This window comes from Amblyraja radiata, chromosome 1 (genome assembly GCF_010909765.2).
Source record: "Amblyraja radiata isolate CabotCenter1 chromosome 1, sAmbRad1.1.pri, whole genome shotgun sequence".
In the NCBI taxonomy this organism is placed as follows: domain Eukaryota; kingdom Metazoa; phylum Chordata; class Chondrichthyes; order Rajiformes; family Rajidae; genus Amblyraja; species Amblyraja radiata.
In genome coordinates, this window is record NC_045956.1 from 61,954,127 (window position 1) to 61,971,768 (window position 17,642).

General features: G+C 47.1%; 1 protein-coding gene across 5 annotated transcripts; it reads right to left on the reverse strand.

Annotated features, from left to right (window-relative positions):
• Positions 1-4,215: 4,215 nt before the first annotated feature.
• On the reverse strand, positions 4,216-17,015 carry trmt10a (tRNA methyltransferase 10A). Of its 5 annotated transcripts, none has more exons than XM_033022790.1 (8): positions 17,010-17,015; positions 13,348-13,610; positions 11,766-11,928; positions 10,396-10,467; positions 7,405-7,479; positions 6,687-6,836; positions 6,356-6,461; positions 4,216-4,687 (listed from the first exon to the last, which is right to left on the reverse strand). In XM_033022790.1, exons 2-8 carry the CDS (start codon positions 13,581-13,583, stop codon positions 4,419-4,421), a joined length of 1,071 nt encoding a protein of 356 aa, XP_032878681.1. In that variant the 5' UTR covers positions 13,584-13,610; positions 17,010-17,015; the 3' UTR covers positions 4,216-4,418. The 5 variants fall into 5 exon arrangements, with proteins under 5 accessions (XP_032878681.1, XP_032878663.1, XP_032878671.1 ...); XM_033022772.1 differs by lacking the exon at positions 17,010-17,015 and adding an exon at positions 15,674-15,784 and having other exon boundaries at positions 13,348-13,614; XM_033022780.1 differs by lacking the exon at positions 17,010-17,015 and adding an exon at positions 15,720-15,775.
• Positions 17,016-17,642: the final 627 nt, after the last annotated feature.

Here is a 17,642-nt window from a genome sequence, read left to right on the forward strand (position 1 = left end):
CCGTGAAACGATCGCCCAGTCTGTGTTTGGTCTCGCCGATGTATAAGAGTCCACATCTTGAATAACGGATACAGTAGATGTGGTTGGAGGAGGTGCAAGTGAACCTCTGCCTAACCTGAAAGGGCTGTCGGGATCCCTGGACAGAATCAAGGGAAGAGGTATAGGGACAGGTGTTGCATCTGGGTAGGGGGTGGGGTGGGTGGGGATGAGTTAACCAGAGAGGTGCGGAGGGAACGGTCTCTGCGGAAGGCAGAAAGGGGTGGAGATGGGAAAATGTGGCTTGTGGTGGGATCCCGTTGGAGGTGGCGGACCATGTGTTATGTGCGACGTTGGTGGGGTGGAAGGTAAGGACTAAGGTGACTGTCTCTGTTGTGACTAGGGGAGGGGGAGCAAGGGCGGAGATGCGGGGTACTGAGGAAACACGAGTGAGGGCCTCACATATGATGGGAGATAGGAACTCCATTCCCTAAAGAATGAGGACATCTCGGATGTCCAAGTATGGAACACCTCATCTTGGATGCAGATGTGGCATAGATGCAGGAATTGGGAGTAGCGGAAAGAATCTTTGCAGGAAGTAGGGTGGGAAGAAGTGTAGTCAAGATAGTTGTGGAAGTCAGTGGGTTTGTAATAGGCATCAGTCAATGGTCTATTTCCTGTGATGGAGACTGTGAGATCAAGAAAGGGGAGGGAGGTGTCAGAGATGGTCCAAGTAAATTTGAGTGCAGGATAAAAATTGGTGGTGAAGTCGATGAAGTCCATCTAAGTCTTGTTTCCCATTGAAATAAGTCTTGTTTCCCATTTAACAGAAAGCCTTTGAGAAGGCTATGATTTAAGCCCCTGTCTCACTTTCACGACCTAATTCGCGACCTCTGACGACCTTAAACGACCTAAACAAAATCAAGGTTGTGGTAACCTACGACCTCCTACGACCTTCCAGGACTATGTGCACGACCTCCTACGACTATGTTGAAGACCTCCCACGACTATGAAGAAGAACTCCTTCGACCTTCTTCGACTATGTTTGAAGACTGGCTTCTACCATGTACGTTTTACTGCTGTTTGCAGTAGCCCTTTTGCTTCAGCAGCCTTTTAAGGAAGGCGGAAGGGGAAGAGCAAGGGTGAAGAAAAAGCACAAGAAGACCTCAGAATTAACAGGAAAGGAAGCTCACAAAGGGATAGGAGCGTATGGCCAAGTGCAATAGGGATCGATGTGAAAGGTGAGATGCGTAAGGAATTAAAAGTATTGTATATGAATACGCGAAGTATAAGAAGTAAAGTAGATGAGCTTGAGGCTCAGTTAGAGGTTGGTAGATATGACATTGTGGGGATTACTGAGACGTGGCTGCAGGAGGATCAGGCCTGGGAACTTAATATTCAGGGTTATACATCCTATAGAAAGGACAGGCAGGTGGGCAGAGGAGGAGGGTAGCTCTGCTGGTGAGGGAGGGAATTCAGTCCCTTGCGAGGGAAGACATAGGGACTGACGAGGTAGAGTCACTGTGGATTGATTTGAGGAATTGTAAAGGCAAGAAGACACTAATTGGTGTTATTTACAGACCCCCAAATAGTAGCCCGGATGTAGGGTGTAAGTTGCAGCAGGAGTTAAAACTGGCATGTAACAAAGGTAATTCTTCTCAGCCGTGATTTAATGGCAGAATAGACTAAATGGGCCAAATTGCCTAATACTGCTTTTAAGACTTTTGAACTTGTTCCATCCCTTATTCTAAAACGTTCAGTGGCTGATGCTCTGGAGTGCCTGCTTCCTCTGGTGGTCTCAAGGTCACTTTGCCAGGTAAATATTGTCTCAAATCCTCCTCCTCCTCAGCTTATGTGGTGGATGTTGTTGCTGGTGCCGGGGGTGTTAAACCAGACATTATGCATTTTTCACAAAGAGCTGAATGTGTACGTTCTCCCTGTAACCACGTGGGTTTTCTCCAGGTGCTTCGGTTTCCTCCCACATTCCAAAGACATGCAGGGTTGCAGGTTAATTGTGCATCTGTAAATTGTCCCTTGGGTGGAGGATAGAACTAGTGTATGGGCGATCGCTAGCCGGCGCAGACTCGATGGGCCAAATGACCTATTTCCATGCTGTATCTCTGAACTAAACTAAAGTAAGCACGGATGCTAACCATAATTTTAGTACCAGCCATGAGCAATGTCACCGCAACACACTACATCAAGTTCTCGGCCAGCCACTCTCACCGTCTAAGCTGACATTTCCAGCAGGAACTCTGAGGAACTTTCTGTGGAGGGAATGGACAGACAAGATTTCAGGTAGGGACCCTTTTCCAGACTGATCATTTCCATCCACAGATGTTGTTGACCCACTGAGTTCCTCCAGTCACTTTGTGTTTTGCTCAAGATTCCAACATCTACAGGTCCTTGTGTCTCCAGCAAATTAAAGGGTAGGACCTCCATGTTTTTCAATTTCTGGAATACTTCTAGTGTCACGTGGGACTGCGCAGAAGACGAGGAGAATGTGGCCAAGGAGACAGATGGAGGACTTTGCAATTCAGGACAACAGGTTGAATGGTTCTTTAATATTACATGTAACAAGGTACAGTGAAATTCTTTTTTTTGCAGATCTGTAAGATTATTGCCATACATAAGTACAATCCCCGATTAAGTACAGAATGCATAGAATCAGCCCAGAGTCCACATGCAAGAGTTTTGGTGCCATTTTCAGTCGCAGCTGCAGCTGGCCACAGTTGTAGGAGTCACCTCCATTTGGATCATCCTGCAATCCATCATCTCTCTTTTCGCTCGGCCTTTGTGCTCCAGGGGTTGCCTCCCACAGCTGACTTTGAAGGTAAGATCCCCGGTTCTTCTTACTGGCCCTTTGTCCAGCGTCCACTGCCGTTGCTAACTCCCTCCACTCTCCTCTTTGGTTCCCAGTCCCCGGGGGCAAACGTCAGACGAAGCTCCCACTCCAGGCAGGCTTCCCCGTTCCACGGCGGTCCAGCCAGGCCTGCTGCTGGGGTTTGGCAGCGGCCCGTCGGGAGTCCTTCTGCCGCGCGCCGCCTGTCGGAAGCTCCTCCATGATCAGAACCTCCATGATTTCAATCTCTGGAATAATTCTAGTGCCACGTGGGACTGAGCAGGAGAATGTGTGGCTAATGAGGGACCAGGAACGTTCTGGCAAAGGTGAACTTTTGAACTGGAATGGGTCCAGCATTGTTGCATGGAGGTTTCCCTTGTGCTGTTGGGGAGAGCTGTGCAGTGCAGCGCTGATCTGGGGAAACAGAGGACGTCCATCCTCCGTGCCTGCTTTGTGTCAGTGGACTGGTTTAATATTTAAGGAATTTGTGGCTAACCTAGATGAATAAGTCACTGCTGTAGAAATAAAGAACTGCAGATGCTGGTTTACACAAGAGGACCCAACGTGCTGGAGTAACCCAGTGGGTCAGGCGGCATTCCTGGAGAACATGGATAGGTGACATTTTTAACCATATAATAACCATATAACAATTACAGCACGGAAACAGGCCATCTCGACCCCTCTAGTCCGTGCCGAACACATAGTCTCCCCTAGTCCCATATACCTGCGCTCAGACCATAACCCTCCATTCCTTTCCCATCCATATAACTATCCAATTTATTTTTAAATGATAAAAACGAACCTGCCTCCACCACCTTCACTGGAAGCTCATTCCACACAGCTACCACTCTCTGAGTAAAGAAGTTCCCCCTCATGTTACCCCTAAACTTCAGTCCCTTAATTCTCAAGTCAAAACAATTTTTAGTTGGGACCCTCCTTCAGATTGGGTCCGCTGCTGTCACAGACTTTATCGGCACGTGTGTAGAGGACTGCGTAGCAAAGAAGACGATGTGTGTATTCCTCAACGAGAAACCATGCATGAACCGTGAGCTCCATTCCCGGGTGAAGGCCAGGACTGCAGCATTCAAGTCAAATCATCCCAAACAACGCAAAAAGTCCATCGAGGTAAATTCAATCATTCGATTAAGAATGCCAAGAGAACGGTGCTGAGGTCTTGAGCCTATGACACAGATAGATATCTGTAGACAAGGCTTGCACGCTACAACAAGCTACAATGCGAAGGCACACAGTATTGTTGGCAACAGCGAGTCCCTCTCTGATGAACTCAATGCATTCCAGTTGCTGTGATGTACTGTTCTGTGTTCTATGTAACATTTCAATAACTGCAACAATGATTTACAGATTTCTGTGGGGACTCAAAGAAACAATGATGAATCTTGACTACATACTTTGGATTCATTTAATTTGTTTACTAAAAATATTTCTCCGAACTCACTGTGATTTAAACATCACATGTGATAATAGATGGATTATGAAGCCAAATGGAAAGACTTGGTTTGCATCATTAAACCATACAAATGTCCGCAAATAAATAAAATTACAAAGCAATTGTCAAATATCGAATCAACTTGAGAAAGGTCTACACTTCACCATGTTGATCTTCCTTACTTGCTGTGCTTTTCTCTTCGCAATTTAAGTCAATGGGATTTCTGTCTTCTTGTGGACAAGTCTCTGATGCAGCAGTCCAGGTTTCTGAGGAGTCACAAGTATCGGAGTCAGCACCAACACAGTATTGTTCAGTGCCATCACTCTCTCCTGCAGGGACTGCTCCTTTGCGCTGTGGCAGGATTGTGAAAAAGGCTTTATCCCAATCTTGCTTCTCCAAGTACGCAAGGATGATCTCAAATACTGCAAAGACAAAAATAATTCCCATTTCACAATCGGGCAAAAGGATGGCCAACTTTTATTCGTGTCTACTCTTCAAGCTATTGACACCAGTTGGAGGGGGTTTAAAACAGCAAGTGACTATTGTTTAATATAAAAGACAAAGTGTTGGAGTTATTCGACAGGTCAGGCAGCATGTAATAACAAGGGCCTGGTTTATACCAAAGAAAGACACAAAATACTGGAGTAACTCAGTTGTATCCCTGGATAAGGAAGCATCCCTGGAGAACATGGATGTTTTGGGTCGGAACCATTCTTCAGTGAACTGAGACCTCACCTATCCATGTTCTTCAGGGATGCTGCCTGACCTGTTGAATTACTTTAGCACTTTGTGATTTTTTTTGTAAACATGCATCTGCAGTTCCTTTTTTCTACGTGACTATTGCTATTGCAAACTATCAATCATGTCCCTTTGTTATCTCACTGAGCCACAGAATTTAACATTTTAATGAAGATTGAGACAAGCAACAGCAGCTGCTGAAATCTTGCCAGTGCTGGAAAAACTCACGTCAACAAATCATTCCCCAAACATGTCCTCCAGAGTTGCTACCCGACCATCTGAGCTACTCCAGCACCTTATGTTCTACATATTATTGAAAAAAGTGCAACACAAGTAGATAGAGTGGTAAAGAAGGCTTATGGAATGCTTACCTTCATTGGTCATGGTATTCAGTATATAAATCCGGAAATTTTGATGCACTTCTACAGGACTTTGGTTGGGCTGCACATGGAGTATTGTGTGCATAACTGGCCGCACCATTACAGAAAGATGTGGATGCTTTGGAGAGGGTGCAGAAGAGGTTTACCCCAATGCTGCCTGGATTACAGGGTAATAGCTATGGCGACAGGGGGAGATTGGACAAACTTGGATTGTTTCCTCTGGAGTGCAGGGGAGACCTGATAGAAGTATATAAAAATACAAGAAGAATTGTCTGAACCTTTTTTCCCCAGGGTGAAAATGTCCAAGACTAGAGAGCGTTGCTTTAATTGGAGAGGGACAAAATTTAAAGATGCCCGAGGCTTCCTTTTAAAAACGCAGAGCGTGAAGGGTTCCTGGAACATACCGCAAGGGTGACCAAATGGCAGGCATGGATAAGCAGGGAATGGAGGGGCGTGGGGAGGGTATGGATCACGCACAAACAGATTATATGAGTTTGCCTTGGCTTTCGACACAAACATTGTGTGCTGAAGGACCTGGTCCTGTGCTGTGGAGTCAGTTATTCAATGTGGAAACAGGCCCTTCGACCCAACTTGCCCACACCGACCAACACAGGCCCTATCAACACTAGTCCCACCTGCCTGCATTTGACCCATATCCCTCTAAACCTATCCCATCCATGTACCTGTCAAAATCTTTCTTTAACTTTGCGATAGTATGTGCCTCAACTACTTCCTCTAGCAGCTTGTGACATACACTCACCACCCTTTGTGAAAAAAGTGACCCCTCAGGTTCCTATTAAATCCTTTCCCCCTCACCTTAAACTTATGTCCTCTGGTTCTCGATTCCCCTATTCTGAGCAGGAGACTGTGCGTTTACCTGAAGTATTCCTCTTATGATTTTGTACACCTCTGTAAGATCAACTGTTTATTTTACTATGTTGTGTCTTTGTCACAGACCATTACATTACTCACCATGATTAACCGTCAAGACTTTGCGACTATTCATCTTCACATAATTTCCAAGAGGAAGCTGGGCATGTGCGATTTCCAACTTTAGTGCATTCTCATATGTTAAACCCTGGAATGGCAGTCATGTAAACACAACAAGGATCATTTAACTTTGGCACAAACCACTTCATTGTTTTGTTCAAGTGGGACTGTAACATTAAGAATAGATTTAAACATTTATATCATGCCACTTTAAAAAGTACTGCAAAGGACTGCCAATCTCAAAGAATGCTAGCTTTCAGGGTATGGAAGGTCAAAGAATGCTAGCTTTCAGGGTATGGAAGGTGCAGATTACCTTGTGGTGATTGTGGTCCACCAAGCCACCGATCACATAAGCTTTGCTTGCATCCAGCTCATTTAGCACGTTAGGGGAATCAGAGGTGAGATAAATCAAATCTTCCTTCTGTATTACTTCACTGAAATGGTTCGGAGTAACAGTGATTCCCTAAAAAAATAATATAGTAAAAATATTAAATTGCAAAGCAGGTCATTACTGTTAGTAATTCATCCTCGTCAATTTGCAGTGGAAACAGGCCCTAGAGCCCAACGCCCACGCCGACCAAGATGCCCATCTACACTAGTCCCGTCTGCCCAGATAATACCATACATAAATACAATAGGTACAATAGCAAAGGGGAAGATACAGAAGTACAGAATATAATTCTCAGCATTGTAGTGCATCAGTTCCATAGACAAAGTCCAATGTCTGCAATGGGGTAGAGGTGAATTGGACAGTACCCTAGTTTAAGGCAGGACTTATTCAGTTGTCTGATAACAGTGGGGAAGAAGCTCTTCCCGAGTCTGGTGGGTGCGCGCTTTCAAGCTCCTGTACCTTCTGCCAGACAGGAGCAGAGGGTGGGACAAGTCTTGATTATGTTGGCTGCTTTTCCGAGGCAGCGTGAAGTGTAGATGGAGTCAGTGGTGGGGAGTCTGGTCACAGTCCGATAGAAACTATGACTCATGGTCATCAGACCAATCAATCACAACATTTTCCATGTGTACTGTCTTTATACCTTCCAGTTGACCCATCCTTTATCATTCTCATCCATATTCTTCTTCAGCTGTCCATTATGACTGGTTAAATACATCTATTGAAAAAGGAAAAATCAGAATTAATACCTACCTACAAGGTTCAGAAATCCTGAGAATTACAAACTCAACACTTGCAGTAGCGGCTACAGTGTGGAACTCACACCAACTTCTGGAGATCCCTAATACACGGTTATGTCAGAAAATCCAGAAGCATGGAGGAATTTCTCCTCCCTCCTCCTCCCCTCCCCCCCCCCCCCCCCCCCCCCCCCCACTCTCTTCCTCCTACTTTCTTTCTCCTAGACTCACATTTTGCAACATTTCAATCTTGCATCACACCGTCTACTTTTATATCTGACCTTTCCCACCCACCCCCCGGCCTGCGTCCACGTATTACCTGCCACGCTTAGTCCTGCAAATCTCCACTACTAGCTTTCTTTCCGCCCCCATAATCAGTCGAAAGAATGATTCCCACCTGAAATGTTACCTATCAATGTTCTCCAGGGATGCTAACTGACCTGTTGAGTTTGGGATATGATGTTATTATTTGTAAATGCTTTCATAATCTCACCTGCATTACGTAAAATTAACTGTAAAGGTTACCTAGTACTGGAAACAATTGGATGTTTTAGTTTAATTTAGAGATACAGCGTGAAAACAGGCCTTTCGGCCTACTGAGTCTGCACCGACCAGCGATCCCCGCACATTAACACTATCCTACACAAACTAGGGACAATTTTACATTTATACCAAGCCAATTAACCTACAAACCTTTGGAGTGTGGGAGGAAACCGAAGATCTCGGAAAAACTCACACAGGTCACGGGTGTAGGTCACAAGAATAGAATAGAATAGAATAGTTTCTTTATTGTCATTGTAACATGAACCATGTACAACGAAATGTAAAAATGTCAGCCAGTCAGTGCACCATTCAAACATTTCTAAAAGCTAACGATACATACAAGGTAAAATATTAAAAAAAGATAAACAACTAAAATAAATATCATGAAAATAGCACGCATAAACACCCAACCCTACATCCTTCTGTCGATTTCACAGTGTACCACAGTCCCTTAGTATGTATCGCCCCTGCGTTCCTTGGCGGCTACATTTAATGTCTTTATAGCAGTGGGGTAAAAACAGTTTTTAAGTCTGTTTGTCCTTGTCCTTGTAGATCTGTACCGTCTGCCTGACGCCAACAGTTCAAACAGGGTGGGAAATGTCCTTTATAATACTCTGGGATTTTTTGATGCAGCGGGAACTGTGTAAGTCCTCCAAGGTAAGTAGAGGGCAGCCGACAATCCTCTGGGCGTTGTCAATGGCCCTCTGGAGCGCTTTCCTCTGAGCCGCTGTGCAGCTGGTGTACCATACGCATACACAGTATGGAGCACCGATAAAAGGACAGCAGCAGTCTCTGAGTGATGTTATTCTTCCTGAGCACCCTCAGGAAGTGCAGTCTCTGCTGGACCTTTTTCAGCAGCGCAGAGGTGTTCACGCTCCACGTCAGGTCCTCCTCAATAAGGATTCCGAGGAAGCGGAAATCCGCCACCCTCTCTACACAGTCCCCTCTGATAATTAATGGTACCATGTCCGTTTTATTCTTCCTGAAGTCTATTATTATTTCCTTTGTCTTTAAGGTGTTGAGGAGCAGGTTATTCTCTCCACACCACACTGTCAGCTGCTCCGCCTCATCCCGGTAGGCGTACTCGTCCCCCCCGGAGATGAGTCCCACCACCGTAGTGTCATCCGCAAATTTGACAATGGTGTTGCTGTGGTGGGCGGGGGTGCAGTCATGTGTGTAGATGGTGTAGAGCAGGGGGCTCAGCACGCAGCCCTGTGGAGAGCCGGTACTGAGGCTGAGGGCCGTGGATGTGTGATGGCCCACTCTGACTCTCTGGCTGCGACCCGACAGGAAGCTATTTATCCACATGCAGGTGGAGTGTGGAAGTCCCAAGCCCCCAGTTTGTGGGGAAGGATGGTATTAAAAGCAGAACTGTAGTCCACAAAGAGCATCCGCACGTAGCTCCCCCGCTGCTCCAGGTGGGACAGTGCAGCATGGAGAGCTGTGGCTACAGCGTCCTCTGTAGATCTATTCGTTCTGTACGCAAACTGGTGGGGGTCAAAGCTTCGGGGCAGGAGTGATGTGATGTGACCCCGGGCCAGTTTTTCAAAACACTTCATCACCACTGGTGTGAGTGCGACTGGCCGGTAGTCGTTGAGGCTGGAAATGTGGGGTTTTTTGGGCAAGGGGACTATGGTTGCGGACTTCAGACAGGGTGGGACAGTGGACTGGGCCAGAGACTGGTTGAAAATCCTCGTACAGACTCCAGCCAGCTGGTCTGCGCAGTGCTTCAGCACGCGTCCAGAGACGCCGTCGGGTCCAGTAGCCTTCCTTGGATTGATGGCCCGCAGCGTGCACCTCACCTCATGCTCCTCTATCTTGAGGGTTAGGCTGCTGTGGACCATGTGGTGTGATGTGGCTGTCTCGGGTGGCTCCACTTCAAAGCGAACAAAGAAGAGGTTCAGTTCCTCTGCCAACGAGGCGTCACCTTCAGCAGCTCCAAGGTTGGTCTTGTAGTTGGTGAGATACTGGATCCCCTGCCACACCTGCCTGCTGTTGTTACTGTCCAGGTGGTCCTCTATCTTCCTCCTGTAGTCTGATTTGGCCTCTCTGATGCCTCTCTTCAGGTTAGCTCGGGCCGTGCTGTATAAAGCCCTATCGCCAGACCTAAAAGCGGTGTTCCTCTCTTTTAACAGCCGCTGTACCTCCCGGGTCATCCAGGGCTTCTGGTTGGGGTAGACCCGGATGCATTTGTCCACTGTGACCGTGTCCATGCAGTTTTTAATGTAACACAGTACACTGTCTGTAAACAAGCTCTACCGCTACGCCACCTAGTTAGTTAGCCATTAGTGAAATTCAACTTGACATTTCCCTGATCTCCAGAGAAGTTATGGAAATTGATTACAGAATCTCACCTTTACAGGATGTATTGCTTTTCGATTTTCTGCATAGCACCTCTGAATCTGATTATGCAGCTTTTTGACATCCTACATTAAATAAAACAATTTTAACCATTGTGCACACACTTTACCTTTATGTGAATTACAAAATAGATCCAGGGATCAAAATAAGACAAATATGGAAATCATTATAAGATGACATCACATTATTAGTTCAAACAGCATTCTTCATCAGTACATTGGACAAAGCTAATTCAGTACCGGGAGAACATAATGAGATGACACCGCACACTCGGGTACAGACATGAAGTGCATTTATGAAAATCATCTGTTGACTTCACTGTTTTTAAACAGACAAAAGGCAACACTGAGATATTATCCTTGCAATGGAGAATAGGATAGTGCAATGATGAATGGTAAGAGAAAAAGAGCAGAGAGTGAGATTTTTTAATTTCTGACTATTCCTTTCACAAGACATCAAACATTTTTTTGAAAACAAGGAACTGCAGACGCCCGTTTACCAAAATAGACACGTAGTGCTGGAGTAACTCAGCTGGCCAGGCAGGATCTCTGGAGAACATTGATACCTGACGTTTTGGGTCGGGATCCTTCTTCGGACTCAATGTGCCTATCTAAAAGTTCTTAAACGCCACAATTACATCTGCCTACACCACCACCCCTGGCAGCGTGTTCCTTGCATCCATCACCCTCTGTGTAAAAAACTTGCCCCACATCTTCAAACTTTGCCCTCCTCACATTAAAGCTATGCCCTCTAGTCTTTGACACTTCCACCATGGGGGAAAAAGGTTCTGACTGTCTACCCTATCTATGCCTCTCATAATTGTATATACAGGTACTTCTATTAGGTCTCACCTGAACCTTGTACATTCCACAAAACAATCCAAATCTCAGAATAAAAGGACATACCTTTAGAAAGGAGACAAGGAGGAATTTCTTTAGTCAGAGAGTGCTGAATCTGTGGAATTCATTGTTACAGAAGGATGTGGAGCCCAAGTTAATGGATATGTTTAAGATGGAGATTGACAGATTCTTGATTAGTAAGGGTGTCCGGGGTTATGGGGAGATGGCAGAAGAATGGGATTTAGAGGGAAAGATGGATCGTTGAATGGCGGAGTAGACTTGATGGGCTGAATTGCCTAATTCTACTCCTAGAACTTATGAATCCAAGCAACAGTCTGGTAAACTTCTTTTGCACCCTCTCCATAGCCTCAACATCCTTCCTGGAATGGGGGAGAATCAGAAATACATGCAATACCTCAAATGTAGCCTAACCAATGTCTCACACAGCTGCATGTTACAATGGTGAACTCTCCAGGCTGTGGAGAGCTGTGAATTCTAACTATGCTATTTTCAATCTTCCTCACCTTTAACGTCATTAGACTATCAAAGCTGCAGTCCAGTGCCACACGGATGTTACTTGGAGTCACATCCCTCTTGAGGCGTTTTACGGCAGATTCTTCAATTCCATCCTCGCTCCGAGTTTGACGTTCAAGCCTCTTCTGAAGTTTCTTTTCTTTTCGCCTCTGCCTAACTCCAGAGGAAGAAAATGATCAGTCAACAGTGATGAGTTTAAACCTGGAATTCTACAGTTAGTGAGTGAGAAGAAAGAAGTTAGTTAATTTGTATTAAACACTGTTCTGTGCACCGTTTTGTTCCGATCGGTTGAATGACATAAAAGTTAGCGAGGTTTAAAAACCATAAAAACCGTGCGTGCGCAGATCGATCTCTTCTCCTGCCAGACAGTGCCGCATGAATTAGTCTCTTGCCCGTCACTCCCCGGGACGGTCCGCCCCTTCTTGCGCCATCGCGTCTTTGCTGCAGCTGAGGATGGCCGGAGGAGGTTTCCAACCGGACTTTCGGACAGCTCAGCCCAGCCCCAAGCAGCCCAGCGTCGGAGACCCTGCCCAGCCCAGCATGGGAGACTCAGCCCAGCCCAGTGTCAGAGACCCAGCCCGGAGTCGGAGATGTCGCCAAATGGAAAGCGGAGACTCTGATCAAGGCTGAGAACGACCAGCGACCAGCGCCCGCTGTGAGTCCCCATTCCAGCCACTGCCCCTCTGGTCCCCCTCGCTGGCTCTTCCCCCCTCCCCAGTGATGCCGCCCTCTCCCCCATGACTCTTCCCCCGTCATTTCTCCGAGCTCACTCCCCCCCCCGCACAACCATCTCCACCCACAACTTCCCCCCACCCACTCCCCTCTCCCCCCACACCCACCACCCAGATACACCCCCCCCACACACACTGACGCCCACACGCCCCCGCCCCCACAACCCCCCCCCCCGCAACAACCCCCCGCCCCCACAACCACCCCGCCACCTACACATCCCCCTGCCCACACCACCACAACCCCCCTACCCCCACACAACCCCCTGCCCACACCACCACAACCCCCCTCCCCCACAACAACCCCCCCGTCCCCACAACCCCCAACGGGTCACACAGTCCAGTTTATGATAAAATTGCGTGGGGCCTGAGGCAAAAACTGCCTGGTCCATCACAGGCACTATCCGCTCCACCATTGAAGGGATCTATAGGAGGTGCTGCCACAAAAAGGCAGCCAGCATCATCAGGGACTCGCATGACCCTCGCCATGCTTTCATTTCACTCCTGCAACCGGCAAGGTATAGAAGACTGAAAACTGTAACATCCAGGTTCAGGAACAGCTTCTCTCCTACAACCATCAGGTTATTGAACACTATGAACTCCAACTAAACTCCGGATTGCCTGGATTGCACTAAGGACTTTTGTTTTGCACAAATTGGGTTTTTCTTTATGTATTGAACTTTTTAAATATTTGTTTATTATATTATCTTTTGAGTACTGTGCTTGCAAACCCGTTGTGATGTTACATGTAAGAATTCCATTGTTCCGTTTTGGTACATAAGACAATTAAACACTCTTGACTCCTGAATGTGAAATGGAGACATACTTGTCTGAAAACACATACTTGCGTTGATCTCTTTGGTCATGCCATTGTTTCTCCCTCATTAACTTCTTCATCTGTCTTTTTGATATGGGTTCCCCTCTGCTAATGCTCCATTCATTCTCCTTCAGTTGATTTTTCTCATCCATAGATTTGCAGTCACCGGTTCCATTCCGTTCCACTTTGCAATCCTTCGAATTCTCATCTTCCATCAAGGTTGCAGAAGATTCTACACCTTTGCCATGTGCTTCAGATCCCATCGTGGACAGGACTTCAAAAACAGTATGCTACCTCATCACAATAAACGGGAAAATTAATACATTTTACAATTATAATTAAGAAATTATAAAATAAAATCTGTCACAGAATGCAGAAACAGGCCCTTCGACCCGACAACATGCCAACCAAGATGCCCCATCCACGCTATTCCCACACCCAGGCAGATATTCAATATACTGCAGATAGAAGATTAATAGGAACGTGAGTGGCAACTTTTTAGACGAAGTATATTGAATGAGTTTCCAGATGTGCAGGAAGTAACTGCAGATGCTGGTTTAAACCGAAGATAGACATAAAACGCTGGAGTAACTCAGCGGGACAGGCAGTATCTCTGGAGAGAAAGAATGGGTGACGTTTCGAAAAACGGTCTCGACCCGAAACGTCACCCATTCCTTCTCTCTAGAGATGCTGCCTGTCCCGCTGAGTTACTCCAGCATTTTGTGTCTATGAGTTTCGAGATGATATAGACCAGGCAGGTACTATAACAACATTTAAAAGACATTTGGACAGGTACATGGATAGGAAAGGTTTAGAGGAATATGGGCTAAAGCGGGCAGCTGGGACTAGTGTAGATGGGGCAACTTGGTCGACATGGGCTTGTTGGGCCAAAGGGCCTATTTCCCTACTGTAGGACGCTATGATGGAAAAAAATTACTAGTACATTTCCGAGAAACCCTTCAAATGTGGTCGCCACAACCCTCTATTGTATGATCAATATAATCAAAAACAAAGTGCTGGAGAATCTCAGGGGGTCAGGCAGCATCTGAGGAAGGAAATAGACTGAAAGTTCCTGATCTGAACCATGGTCTGTCCATTTCCCTCTACAGGCTGCCTGACTAGCACTGTGTTTTGTTTATGATTCTAGAGCATCTAAAGTCTCTCGTGTCTCCATTCAATATGAACATGTTTGATCTATGCTGGCTTCAATTCTTCTGTGCCATTTTCCCATCACCACTGATCCACTTTACCCTTTGTGGTGGGATAGGGGATCAAAACTATACACAGTATACCAAGTGTGACTTAACCCTCTCCAGCTGCAATAAAAATTCCTATTCTTAAATGCCAAGCTCTTTGCAATAAAGACCCACATGCCGCCTGCCTCAGAAACATACAGCTAAGAAATGGGCCCTTTCAGCACATCTGTGCCAACCGAGATACCAATATATGCTCACTCCATTTGCCCACGTTAAGCAGGTACGCCTCCCTGCCCACTGGGGGCGATTGACCAGCAAACCCACACATCTTTTGGATGAGAGAGGAGAACCTGGAGGATACCGATCGAGGTCTGGATCAAAACCTGATAGCAGCTCTGCCAGCTTCCCCACTGTGCTGCCCCCGGTGATCGTTGCAGTGGTACGGTTGGGCAGTGTGGTTCAATCCAATTAGTATTATGGAAACAGGCATTATAGCACTGACCAGGGGTGATGGTGGAAGCAGATGTGACAGCAATTTAGTTTAGTATACAGATCCAGCATGTAAATAGGCCCTTCGGCCCAACAGGTCCATGCCAACCATCAATAACCTGTTCAGACTAGTTCTATGTTATCCCAATTTCTTATCCCCTCGCTACACACCAAAGATTATAGAGCAGAGCTCTGCTCTATAAGCTTTGCTACACACTGGGGGCAATTTACAGAGAGCCAATAAACCTGCAAACCAGGACGTCTTTGGAGTGTGATGGGACCCGGAGAAAACCAACGCGGTCACAGGGAGGGCATAGTAACTCCGCACAGACAGCACCCGTAGTCAGGATCGAACCTGGGTCTCTGCGGCTGTAAGGCAGCAACTCTACCGCTGCGCCGCTGTGCTGAAGTTGAAGGAATAGTTTGTTTTAACGTAACAACTGGCTCTGTTCTACAATGGAAGGGATTGCTGGAGGTAAAGGCGGCAACTGTTGTGCCACCCTGAGGGACATGAAGAGGTAGGGGGCGGGGGGTTGGCAGGTGGCACTAGCTCAGCCTGGCATCGGGGCCAGCACAGACGTGATGGGCCGAAGGGCGGGTCCCTCCACGTTGAGCAGCCGCCGTCGCCGTCGCCGCCCAGCAGCAGCAGCGCGCGTCCCCGCGATTACCTTGGACAACGAGGCGGCGGGAGTAGCGATGGAGACGATCACCCACCCCGAGTAAGCGGGCGGACGGATGGCGAGTGAGTGTTGATCCGCCCGCAGCCGCAGCAGCAGCAGCAAAGATGCTATAAGATCTTTGAGCAGCAGCAGTTGGGCCCAGAGCTCCTATAGCCCGGCCCAGCCCGGCCCGGCCCACCAGCAGCGTCATCACCCCGCGCACAACAGCGGCGACCGTCCCGCAAACCTCCTCCACCGACAAAGATCCCGGAGCGGAGCTGATCAAAGATACTAGAGGAGCTGATCTATATCCACCACCGCCCGGTGTAAACCAGCAGCTCCTTCCAACACTTCTCCACAGTTCCCACCCACTCCATCCTCCCACACGTGGCTCTGCAACACTCCATTCTAACCTCAACATTGTCATCAAAACTGCTGTCAAGGGCAATGCCATTGCGGTCTTGTAGACTCACCTCTACCTTGCTGAGGCCAGAACATCAAGTCAAGTCAAGTCACATTTATTTATATAGCACATTTAAAAAACAACTCTCGTTGGCCAAAGTGCTTTACATTTGTTATAAGAATAGTATAAACAAACGACATACATATTGTATTGTATTGTATTGTATATCTTTATTGTTATTTCCTGAGTACTCACATACCCAGAGGAAACAAAAAAACGTTACTCAAACCAGTGTCCATTCAGTGTGCAGTAAAAAATAAATAGAAATAAAAATACATATATCATGAACAAGTTTAACACTACTCTCAACTAAACATCAACAGGCGTTCCGATCGGCAGCGGCACGACAGTGGCTCTGTCCAGGTTGGTGGTTGGTGCGCGATACTTTGGCAGGGGGCAAAGTCCGTTTAACAGTCTTATAGCCTGCGGGAAGAAGCTGAGGAGCATCCTGCTGGTTTTGCAGCTAATGCTCCTGTACCTCTTCCCAGATGGCAGGATGGAGAATATGTGATGCGATAGGTGGTAGGGGTCTTTGATGATGGAGATGGCTCTGTTGATACATCTCTTCCTGTATATGTCCAGCAAGAAAGGGAGTGGAGCACCAATAATCCTGCTGGCGGTCTTCACAATCCTGTCAAGTTGGTGCCATTCGTACGCCTTGCAGCTCCCGAACCAGGAAGTGATGCCGTTGGTTAATGTGCTCTCGATTGTCCCCCTATAAAAAGTTCGTAGATGTGTAGTGGGGAGACCTGCTTTACGTAGTCTTCGGAGAGGGTGTAGTCGCTGCTGGGCTCTCTTGACCAGTGCTGTGGTGTTGGTTGTGGACATCAGGTCATCTGACAGGTGGAGTCCTAGGAACTTCACGCTGCTGACCCTTTCCACATCAGCTCCATCGATGTGCAGAGGTGTATGGTGTTGTTTTCCCGCCCTCCTGAAGTCAACCACGTTTTTCCCACGTTGAGAATGAGGTTGTGGGATTTGCACCATCCTGTGAGCAGCTCCACCTCCATCCTGTACGCCGACTCATCATTGTCACTGATGAGACCCACCACTGTTGTGTCATCAGCGAACCTGTTGATGAAGTTGTTATTGAGTCTAGCAGTACAGTCGTGTGTAAGCAGACTAAACAGCAGGGGGCTTAGGACACAGCCTTGGGGCGAGCCAGTGCTCACGGCTATGGTTTTTGATGTCCTACTGCCCACCCTGACTGCTGCCGTTGTGATAGAAAGTTCAGGACCCAGTTACATGTGCCAGCATCAACCCCCAATAGCTCCAACTTCTTCACCAGCTGCTGCGGAATGATTGTGTTAAACGCAGAGCTGAAGTCTATGAAGAGGATCCTGGCATAAGTATTTTTCCGATCAAGGTGTGACAGTACGAGGTTCAGTGTTGTTGAGACTGCGTCCTCTGGATCGGTTGGCTCTGTAGGCGAACTGCAGTGGGTCTAGGTCGGCAGGTAGACTCTTTTTGATGTGCTGCATAACCAGTCGCTCAAAACACTTCATTGCTATGGGT